This window comes from Oratosquilla oratoria, chromosome 15, assembly GCF_046742065.1.
Source record: "Oratosquilla oratoria isolate Oo_2021 chromosome 15, ASM4674206v1, whole genome shotgun sequence".
Lineage (NCBI taxonomy): Eukaryota > Metazoa > Arthropoda > Malacostraca > Stomatopoda > Squillidae > Oratosquilla > Oratosquilla oratoria.
This window is the reverse complement of record NC_134791.1, coordinates 57220594-57232278: the sequence shown is the minus strand read 5'-3', so window position 1 is coordinate 57232278 and position 11685 is coordinate 57220594. Positions and strand designations below refer to the sequence as shown.

General features: G+C 41.6%; 1 protein-coding gene across 1 annotated transcript; it reads left to right on the top strand.

Annotated features, from left to right (window-relative positions):
* Positions 1-9794: 9794 nt before the first annotated feature.
* On the top strand, positions 9795-11056 carry LOC143033175 (uncharacterized). The gene is made up of 2 exons (XM_076198371.1): positions 9795-10856; positions 10967-11056. Exons 1-2 carry the CDS (start codon positions 9795-9797, stop codon positions 11054-11056), a joined length of 1152 nt encoding a protein of 383 aa, XP_076054486.1.
* Positions 11057-11685: the final 629 nt, after the last annotated feature.

Genomic DNA, 11685 nt, shown 5'->3' with positions numbered 1-11685 from the left:
TATATAAACGCACCTTGCCAACAACTAGATGAAACAAGCAAAACAAAACGGACCCTTTTTCCATTTAAACAAACTCTTGAAGAAAAAATCTCCACAAGTATTTGTGCACTAAACTGGGATCAGACAGTGTTTACAGGAAAACATTAGTATGAATAAGCTCCAAGGGAGAACTGAAAGGTGTGTGTGTGTGTGTGTGTGTGTGTGTGTGTGTGTGTGTGTGTGTGTGTGTGTGTGTGTGTGTGTGTGTGTGTGTGTGTGTGTGTGTGTGTGTGTGTGTGTGTGTGTGTGTGTGTGTGTGTGTGTGTGTGCGTGTGTGTGTGTGTGTGTGTGTGTGTGTGTGTGTGTGTGTGTGTTCGTGCGTGTGTGTGTGCGTGTGTGTGTGTGTGCGTGTGTGTGTGTGTGTGTGCGTGTGTGTGTGTTTGTGTGTGTGTGTGTGTGTGTGTGTGTGTGTGTGTGTGTGTGTGTGTGTGTGTGTGTGTGTGTGTGTGTGTGTGTGTGTGTGTGTGTGTGTGTGTGTGTGTGTGTGTGTGTGTGTGTGTGTGTGTGTGTGTGCGTGTGTGTATTTACCTAGTTGTATTTACTGAGTTGTATTTTACGGGAAGGGGAGCTTTGTTCGTGGGGTCCCGTCTTTATATCTCGTTTTATCCAGACTGTTTTTGAATTCGTGTATCGTTTTTGCACACACCACATTCTCATCTAACTTGTTCCAAACGTCTATTTCCTTGTGGAGAAAGCTGATCTTTTTTAAGTCTCTCCTGTAACTGTCTTCCTTGATTTTCTTTCCGTGTCCTCTTGTATCTCTATTATCCCATTTTATTAGATCCTCTCTATCAATGGTTCCTATGCCTTTCATGATTCTATAAATAGTTATCAAGTCTCCTCTCTCTCTTCTTAGCTCTAATGCTTGTAGCTCAAGTTTTGCTAGTCTCTCTTCATATGATAGTTCCGAGAGTGTTGGTGCCAATTTTGTAATTGCTCTTTATATTCTTTCAAGTTTTGCTATACATTTTTTTGTACTTGGTGACCACGTCGTCCCTGCATACTCCAATCTTGGTCTTATCAAAGTAACCAGTATTTTCTTCACCATTTCTCCGTCCAGGTATGTAAATGCCACTTTGATTATTCTTATCAAATTATAAGCTTCTCCAAAAATGTTGTTTATATGTTTCTCAGGGGACATGTTATTCATAATAATGACTCCCAGGTCCTTCTCATTTTCAATTTTTCTAATTTCTTCCTCTCCCAATTTATACGATCCCACTATTCCTTCTTTTTTTTTTTAATTCCAGTATACTACACTTCTTAATATTGAATTCCATCTCCCACTTCCTACTCCATTCCCATACTTTATTGAGATCACTCTGCAGCGACTCACTATCTTCTACAGTGTTCATTTTTTTCAACAAATTTGCATCGTCCGCAAAGAAGCTCATATAACTTTCAATTCTTTTATCCATATCATTAATATATATAGCAAACATTATTGGGGCCAGAACTGTTCCTTGTGGAACTCCACTAATCACTTCAACCTAAATAGAGTGTTTGTCTTTTATCACCACTCTCATTTTTCTTTCATGCAAGAAGTCTTCCATCCACTTCAGCAGTTTGACCTGTATTCCTCCTGCAGTTTTTAATTTCTTTAGCAATTTCTTATTTGGCACCTTATCAAAAGTTTTTTTCGGGTCTAGAAATGCACAATCAGCCCATCCTTCTCTTTCTTGTATTACATCTATTATCCTTGAATGGAAACACATTAAGGTTGTGACGCATGATCGTCCTTGTCTAAACCCAAATTGCATTGGATTACAAAGGATTACAAAGGCGGAGCATGCCGACAGGAGACCTTTTGATCCATATCTAGGTCGGATGCGAAAAAAAACATATTAATAATAAGATAATAAATAAAAACTATAATAATGTAAATAACAAATTAAATACATGAATAAATGCATAGGTATAGTTGAATAATAAACAAACAGGTAAATAGTAAATAATAATAAATTGACATATAACTAATGATAAATGAAAATCAGACAGACAAATGATAACAAAACAAAACAAATAATATAAGATAAATTATAATCATTACAGCATCTTACTTAGGTATTTATCTAAATGATTCTTAAAGCTTCGAACTGAACTACATTGCACTACCTGTGCAGGAACTTTATTCCATTCATTAACTACACGGTTGGCAAAGTTGTTTCTACCTACTTCCAAATTGAATCTATTTCCAGACAGTTTGAGACCATTGTTTCTTGTCTGATTCTCATTCAATGTGAAAAATTTGTCTCTTTTGATGTTGTCAATTCCCTTTAAAATCTTAAAGACCTGTATCAAGTCACCTCTGAGTCTACGCTTTTTTAGGGAAAACAGATTCATGTGTTTTAGTTGATTTTCGTATGATTTCTTTTTGATATTTGGAATCAGTTTTGTGGCTCGCCGTTGTACTTTTTCCAGTCTGTCAATGTCTTTAATGAGATTCGGTGACCATACGGAAACAGCATATTCATAATGTGGACGAACTAACGATTTATATAGTTTGTTAATGAGTGATGGACTTTTGAAATCAAAAGATCGCGCAATCAGTCCCAGAATCTTATTTGCTTTCTCAGAGGCTGAAATACACTGCTTGGATGATTTGAGGTCGTTACTGATAATTACGGCGAGATCTTTTTCACTATTCACTTTTGTTAACGAATTTCCAAATAACTTTAAATCGTACTTACTGTTATTTTTACCTATGTGCATTACCTTGCATTTACTTGTGTTAAATTTCATTAGCCACTTTTCAGACCATTGCTGTAATTTAGTACGTTGTTTTTTCCAAATGCCTTACCCATCTACTTTTGATAATTCTTTCACAAATTTTAAGCTATCGTACTTGTAAGAGAGACCGGTCTATAGTTAGTAGGGTCTTCCTTGTTTCCCCCTTTATATATTGGTACTATATTTGCTCTTTTCCAATCTTCTGGAACTTTTCCTTCTTTCAATGAACTGCTTATTAGACTACGTATTTTGTCTGTTAGTTCATTCCTGCATTCTCTCAAAATCCAATTTGCCATTTCATCTGGTCCATGCAATTTTCTGACATCGAGATTACTCAAGTGATTCATTATTTCACCCCTTGTTACTTCTATCTCTTCCATAGGGGAGACTTTCTCCCACTCGATATCTCTAGGCTGTATGTTCTCCCTTGTAAACACCGATTTAAAATGCTTGTTCATATTTTCTGCCATTTCTATTTCCTCTGTGTATTCAACTCCTCTTTGTCGTAGTTTCTCTCATTCTTGTTTGTTTTTCAGTTTATTGTTTACAAATCTGTAAAATAGTTTTGGTTGATCTTTACATTTTTCTATATCTTTTTCGTATTTTCTATTTTCTGCTCTGCACACTTGTACATATTCATTTCTATAACAAGTATATATTTTCCATTTTCAGGTCTTTTTTTCCATTTTATCCAAGCTTTATTCCTTTTGTCGTTTATCGCCTTACATCTTTTGTTGTACCAGCACTTTACATATACTTTTTCTTGTTTTTGACTTGGAACATGCTTTTCCACTCCTTCTTTATAAATTTTGTCAAAATATTCCACTTCTCTTCTACTGTTGTTTCCTCCTTGTGTATCCTTTCCCAGTCTCCTTTTTGAAAGAATTCTCTTATTTTATAGAAAAAAAAATTCATACATCAATCTTCCCTTTCCATATAGTTCGTTTTTCATGTATTTTTCCTCATTTAGTTTCAGTTCAACCAATATGTGGTCACTTATTCATTGGCGTCTTATATTCAATCTTGTCCACTATTGCGGGTTCTGATGTGATTATTAGGTTCAGTCTCGATGTTTCTTCCTCATTTCTATTCCTAGTATTCTCTTGTATCCATTGCGTCATTATATGTTCTATAATCATATCAAGTAGTACTTTTCCCCATAGGTTGTCTGCAATCTTCACTGTCATCTCTTCCCAGCAGATTTCTTTACAATTAAAGTCACCCATTATAACTATTCTTCCTCTATCTTCCATTATCTTATTTAGTGTTATCCTTATGTCTTCTAACATATTTTTGTGTTCTCTCTCTTCCCACGAAGTCGTTTTAGGAGGCACATAATTTACTACAAACTTCCTGCTCTTCCCATCCCTGTCCTCCATATCCATCATAATCATCTCCATTCTATTCTTTCCATATGTGACATTCCTTACATTTACATCCTTCTTAGTCAGGAACATAACTCTACCCCCTTGTTACCTCTCTGTTCCTAATCCAATAACTATATGCACCATGTCCTACACTGTTGGGTAGTAGTGGACCTTTCAATTTTTTTTTTTTTTTTTCTTCAGGCAATCATTCAGTTCATTCAAGCCTGTAAGTAAGCCATCTATGTTTGTGTAAGACACTTTTAAGTTTCTGCTACTTCCATCGTGTTTTCTGTTTCCTTTCCGTTTTTCTCCGCTATGAACCATTTCCTCACTTTTATATCCACTACTCTCCAATAAAACTTCTCTTTTCTCTGACTGTTTTTTTTTTTTTTAGCTTCTAGTCTTTTTGTTTTCTCATCCTCTCTTTCCTCTTTATTCATTTCTCTTTTTATCCATACCTGTTTATATTGATCACTGCTAGTTTCCCTGTTTTTACTAAGATATTCTCTGCTGTCGTTTGTGACCTGAATTTGATCTCAATTGGTCTGGTCTTATCTGTATTATATTTTCCTAGTCTAAATATTTCTTCAATTTCTTTCCCTGTTTCTTGTCCATATTCGTGAGTTACTTCTAATATCTTGTTTACCTTTTCCTTCTTCTCTTTTACTATTGTGATCCTATTTGGATTAAGCTTCTCTTCCATCCCTTATATAATTATACATTTATTTTGTCCGCTAAGTCTCTTACTATGTTCTCCTTTCCTCTTATCACTTTAATAACTGTGTCCTTAATTTGTTCTTTCATCTGTTGTGTCACTATATCTCTAAATACAATTTTGTTGTTCTCTTAGACTTTTCTCCAACCCTGTGCTTCTTTTGCTATGGACTCTTTATTCTCTTGATTATTCTTCTTTAATTCCTCATTCTCATCTTTTACTTCTTTTAATTGTCTTTTTAATTCTTCTGTTTCTTTAGTTAGGTTCTGATTCTCCTTTTTTAGTTCTTCCAGTTTATCAACTCTTTGGGTAACTAGTGTTAATTTGTTAAACCTAACCTGCCATGCTTCGTTCATTTTTTTTTTTTTTTTTTTTTAGTTTCTCCTCTAGATTTACTAGTCGGGGGAGGTTGTCACGTTCTCTCATTAAATCCATAAAAGCAGTTATCTTCTCTTTCCATTGAGTTGCTATTATCTATATTTCTGCTTTTGACACTTCTGCTTACTTGTTCTTCCTCGTCTGTGTGTTCTGCACCCTGTTTCACCCCCTCGGTAGTCACCACTGTTTTCCCCCTCTTTGCTGTCTCTGCCCGTTTCAGTAATTTTCTAGAGTTTTCTTGTTAAATTCTTAAGTTTCACTCATGTCCAGGTTCTTCTTATTAAGTAGGCCCCATGCCTAAGTTCCGCTTGAGGGTGAATAAAATAGAGGGTGTAATTTTTCTGCTTCTTGATCTAATCAGGTACACCCAGAGAGTCCCCCTTGGTTGTCCTCTCCATTACGTCAAGCCACCTTCGTTCAGACGTCACTCTTTCATTCATCCAATAGTCTTTTACTTCTCAAACAAGTGCCACACCTTAAGGGCGTGCCCTTTTCCCCTTGTCCAGTAATATTTCTCCTCGTATTTCTCCTCCTCCACCTTTTCTCCAATCCGAGAGGCTGTTTTAGTCCTTCAAGTAACACTGCCACATAAGCATTATGTCGCAACGGAAATGACTTGTACGCTTACAATTTTTGTTATATCAGCATTATTATAATCAGTCACCACTGTGTATCAATATGCAACGACTAAACCCTCCCGTCGGTCGTTGTTTACCTAGACAGGACGGCAACTCCACCACTCCCCAACTCAACAACTCGCAGTCGGCGCAGTCGGCCACTGTATCATAACAACCTAATAAAAAGACTATAAAGTTTCCTTCCTGTCCTTCTACCCCTCGATCTACCTCTCCATCTACCCAATTTTTCTACCTCCATCAACCTCCATCTACCGGCCTCTTACACACCCCTTTTGTTTACACCCCTTCTAACATCCGGGGCCCGTTCGTCCCCCTCCTCATTTCCTTCCATTTTCCTCAGTAATCCCTCTCTTTCTCCTTATTCTTCAACCTCCCACTACACCACGAGTTTTCCCATTCCCTACCAATACAACAAAGGTACTCCCTCGTTGTTGAGATCGATTAAACTTGAAGTTTTCCTGGAGTTCCAAACTTCATTGTCACTTCGACCGACGTGTGTGTGTATGTGTGTGTGTGTATGTGTGCGTACGTGTGTGTATGTGTGCGTACGTGTATCTGTGTGTGTATAGGTGTCTGAGAAAATAAAAAGAAAAGAACAGAAAAAGTCAGACAAAAAGGATAAATGAAGTCATGAAAAGACAAAGACAAAGAGAGAGACAGAAAAGAAAAGACAGTAAAGGAAAGACAGAAACTAATAAATTGGTGAAAAAGGAAACACAGAGAGAAAGAGAGAGACAGCGAGAGAAAAAGAGAGGAAGACAGAGAGCGATCCAGTGAGAGGGAGAGAGAGAGAGAGAGAGAGAGAGAGAGAGAGTGTTTGTGTTTGTGTTTGTAAAAGGGTAGGTATAAGGGACAGTGACTTTTTTTTTTTTTTTTTTTTTTTTATACCTCTTCTGGGTTGAACTGAAGAGGATGCGGGTTGTCGCACGAGCAGAGGTCCCCATAGCCCTCGTGGTGGTAACAGAAATTCCTTCGTTTCTCCCAGTCTAGAGTCCGGGGCCAAGATGGACAGAAATCTGTGAAAGCAGAAAAAAATAAATAGATAAATAAATAAATAAAAATGAAAAAAAAGTAAATAAATGAATACATAAACTAAACTAAACAGAAATAAAATAAGATTAGATAATAAAAACAATAGCAACAACAACAACAATAAAAATAGTGATAATAAAAATGATAATAACAATAATGATAATACATACAAATACCAAGGCTTTTTCCCCCTTACAAGGGAGGTAGCCAAAAAGGAAAAGGCATAAAATCATTCCCACCCATTCCATCCCTGAATACACTCCACACCCCTCCACCCTCCCTGTTATTTTAGCACCTGGATGACGGGTCATCCCTGCACCTTGTCCACTGCCCTGGGTCAGAAGCAGTGTCGCAAGACACAGCACATCCACAGCAAGGCCGCTTCATTAAATCGTCGACCCTCCCACTCTCCGTCCCCCCATGCATAAAAGGAGAAGACGGGGAGAAATCCCTTCGGGCTGCATCAAATTTTGCTCACACATACTACCTCACCCCCCATCCCCCCGCCCATTCCACCTCATGCATCACAACATCATCCATATACAACCATTCTCCATTCACCTCTGTCTTCTGTCCTCTCCCGTCCTTCCTCAACAGACATTCCCCTCTTCCCCAAAGCCCCCCTTCACCCCATCCATCCACCTCATCCCAGGACGTCCCATCATGTTCACTCCCTCCATATCTGCCTTCCATACCTCTTTTACTCATTCTTTCCATGTGTCCAAACCATTCTAATATTCTTTCATCAACCCTATTTCCCAACTTCCTTTCCACCCCTGTTCTCCTCCTCACCTCCTCATTTCTCACTCTATCTATCGTAGTAACCCCCATCATACTACTCAGACATCTCATCTCAAACCCATTCAAACTCCTCTCTTCCTCTCTTATGTTCCATGTTTCTGCCCCATACAGTGCTGTTGGCACAATCACTCCTTCATACAGTCTCCTCTTAGCATCCATTCCCAAATGTCTATTCCTCATTACACTTTTTAATCCACTAAGGCATTTACTCGCTTATCTCAATCTACATTCTACCTCCATCCTCATTCCACCTTTTCCTGCCACATTTGCACCCAAGTATCTAAAACTATCCACTTCCTCCAGTCGCTCTCCCTTAATGCTCACTTCCAGATTTCTACCACTTTCACCCCTTGAACATCTCATCACCTTACTTTTACCCACATTTATCTTCAGCTTTCTTCTATCACACACTCTCCCAAACTCTGTCACTAACTTCCTCAGTCCCTCCTCCGATCCTGCCACAATCGCAGTGTCGTCCGCAAACAACAGCTGGCTCACCTCCCACTTTTCTCCATTTTCTTTAACCATCTCCAATCCCTGACCCACTACCCTTGCATTTACCTCTCGCACTACCCCATCCATGTATAAGTTGAACAGCCAGGGCGACATAACGCATCCCTGACGAAGTCCCACCTTTACCTCAAACCACTCACTCTCTCCATTTCCAATCCTGACACAAGCTCTATTACCCTCATAAAAACTCTTGACAGCTCCTAGAAGCTTTCCTCCTATCCCGTATATCTGCAAAACCTCCCACAGTGCCTTTCTGTCTACCCTGTCGTAAGCCTTTTCCAGATCCATAAAAGCCCAAAAAACATCCTTCCCCTTTCCTATAGCTTTCTCACATATCTGTCTTACCACAAAGATCTGATCTACACAACCTCTACCCGTCCTAAATCCACACTGTTCCTCACCAATTACTCCTTCTGTTCCTCTCCTAATCCTCTCAATCAAGATCCTCCCATAAGCCTTCCCAACTACACTTAACAAGCTAATCCCTCTAAAACCACTACATTCACACTTGTCCCCTTTTCCCTTGTAAAGTGGAACTATACAGGCACTCCTTCAGTCCTACGGCACTCTACCTTCTCTCCAACAAACATTAAATAACCTCACCAGCCAGTCCACCATCACTGTACCTCCTTTTATTAGACATTCTGCATGGCATCCATCCAGACCAGTTGCCTTACCTGTTTTCATCATCTTAACAACTGCCTTCACTTCACCCTTCCTTATTTCTCCTCCATTTTCCTCACTCATCACTCTCATTTTCTTAGCATTTCCCACTGCAGCTATCTTTTTCTCCCTATCCAACGGACCAAACGTCCAGGCATCCGGACCAATCGTCCATACAATAACGAAAGATCATGTCACGCCACATTTCATAACTGTACCTAATTTTAAGATCACCGAGGATATTGATAGGTATTTATTGAAAGGTGTGATAAAAATTGCTAAGGCTTCCTCTAATGAAATAGGAAAAATTATTAAAGACCACACTGATAATCACAACAACCTCAGTGTGATTTATCGCATCCCATGTAGCGGCTGTCCCCTAGCATACATCGGTGAATCAGGTCGAGGGATTGAAAAAAGACTAAGCGAACATAAAAAATTATTTAAGAGCACACAGGACATCTAACTCACTTGTTCGCCACCTCGAACAGTGCAGCAACCTACCTGATTGGGACAAAGTCGAGATCTTACATAAGGGACTACAGAAGAAAATGAGAAAGACGGTGGAAGATGCTCATATAAATACCCAAATGAACAACAACGATAGAGAAGGATTTATATGCCTTTCCAAAGCAGTCTCCTAATAATCAACGCTCTGGAAAAGACCTGACACTCGAAGCTTGGCGAGTTCCTCCCACTGCAAGTATAAAATTTGTGATCACGATGTAACATAGCGACACGGTCGTCACTGCCTATGCCGACGATGTAGCACTATGGCGCAAGTCCAGTCACAGGTGTCCCAAGCGGGACTCTGCACAACATAAAGCGGAACTTCGGGTATTCCAAAGCCAAATAGAGCTGGTTGTGGCACAACTCACGAGCCTGGGATTCTCACTCTCCTCGACCAAAACGGTGAACATGCCTGTACATCAAGTTGGCTACAATAGGGAAGAGTATCCCAACTGGAACCACATCACAGTCTGTGGCTCACCTGTGAAGCCCACGGCCTCAGCTCGATACCTGGGAGTTATTTTCCAGAGAGACGGACGGTGGACCAAGCACATCCAACAGGTCTCCCGAAACGCTAGACGAGCACTCAACCTGGTTCGGGCTATCCGACACGAGTCCTGGAGTAAGCACCGTGCCACCCTTATTCCCATAGTCCAGAGTCTTGTGCGCTCTCGACTCCTCTTTGGCGCCCCTACGCAACATGACACGGATCGAGTGCCAAGCACTCCGCCTAGCGCTCGGTCTACCGACATCAGTCCCGCAGGAGTAAGTATACAGCGAAGCTGGGATCCTTCCTTTCCGGCATCGTCTCAAGCGGGAAGCCTGCAGATACCTTTTTGGCTCCGCGAGGGTCCCAAACTCTACGGATGCGGAACTGACAGATGCTGGGTCGAAAACCAGACTACAGCTCTTATTCAAGGCCTGCCCAGCTCAATAAAGGACATCTGTCTCGCAGCCGGACTTCTACCGGACGACCGAAGGCTTGTATCCCAGCATCAATTCGACCCTGTTCCTCCCTGGGACCTGGACCCTCCCGACGTCACACCTGGCATCCCCGGACTAAACCGCGACGACAGCCCCCACCTGCTGTTAATGCGGACCCGAGAGTTACTGGCGAGAAAATATGCGGAAGACTTCCTCGTCTACACAGATGGCTCCGTCCGTGAGGACGGCCGCACTAAAGCGGGAGTCTTCCTGCAGCCAACAAACGAATCCTTCTCGGTGAAGCTTCCCCCCACCACTATCCAAACGGCCGAGCTCGTCGCCATCCGAGAAGCAGTGGTCAAGGTCATCAACCTACCCCAACCTCCACCACGAGTCACCATCCTCTCTGACTCCCGAACAAGCCTGATTATCCTGCAGGGAGCATACTACGAGTCGAGGCCCGAACTCCTCGACGACATACTACGCCTCTCGACTGAGGCCACAAATCTAGGCGTCCGCCTCCGTTTCCAGTGGGTCCCATCCCACGTGGGACTACATGGAAATGAAATGGCGGATAGCGTCGCCAAACGAGGCGCTCTACTGCCAGAGGAAAACCGGGTCGTGTTTCAGCTCACGGCCTGCGACGCTTTCCGCAGGATAGAACAAGCTTCCTGGGACATCTGGGAGTCGGACTACGACGCCACCGCAGCCTCCCGGGGATGGCCCACTACTCGCCCTATGACTAAGGCCTCGGCCTCTTGCTCACTACCTCCTCACATATCTTCTGCTATTTCCAGGATCCGGGTCAACCACTGGTGGACCAAATTCCTACAGCCTACCTGCACCCGCGGCACCGAACCGGTGTCCTTCTAGCACTGCCTCTTCTTCTGCTCCACGCTGAAGGACCACTTCCTCCCTCTACGAGACCTTCTCGGCGACCCTTCTACAGCCCTGGACCGCCTCCGGGCCAACACCACCACGGATTCAGGCCACACCCATATCGTCCTGGCAGCCCAGCTAACGTGCTCCTCCCCAGTAGGAGCCCTCCTCTAAAAAAAGAAGGATCATCTTAAACACTCCATCACATCTACACATAAACCGTTCCCTCCGGCACATGCTCCTGTCAGGAGCAACCCCCCCCCCCCCCGAACTCACAACACCACCGCAAGCTAAAATACAGTCCCTAAATCGGATACCTCCGCTGGGACGCAAAAAAAAAAAAAAAAAAAAAAAGGTAACACAGCGAGTCCTCTGAAGAAGGCCATAATGACCGAAACGTTAGGACGTATTCTAAAAGCCCATCTTCATTTACCCTTCCCAACCTATCACTCTCTCATATATATATATATATATATATATATATATATATATATAT

Excerpts from the sequence above, each read along its gene's own strand:
- LOC143033175 (XM_076198371.1), top strand. The coding sequence starts at position 9,795 with ATGCCTGTACATCAAGTTGGCTACAATAGGGAAGAGTATCCCAACTGG. Across the intron at positions 10,857-10,966 it reads TCCAGTGGGTCCCATCCCAC|GATAGAACAAGCTTCCTGGG; the intron begins GTGGGACTACAT and ends CGCTTTCCGCAG.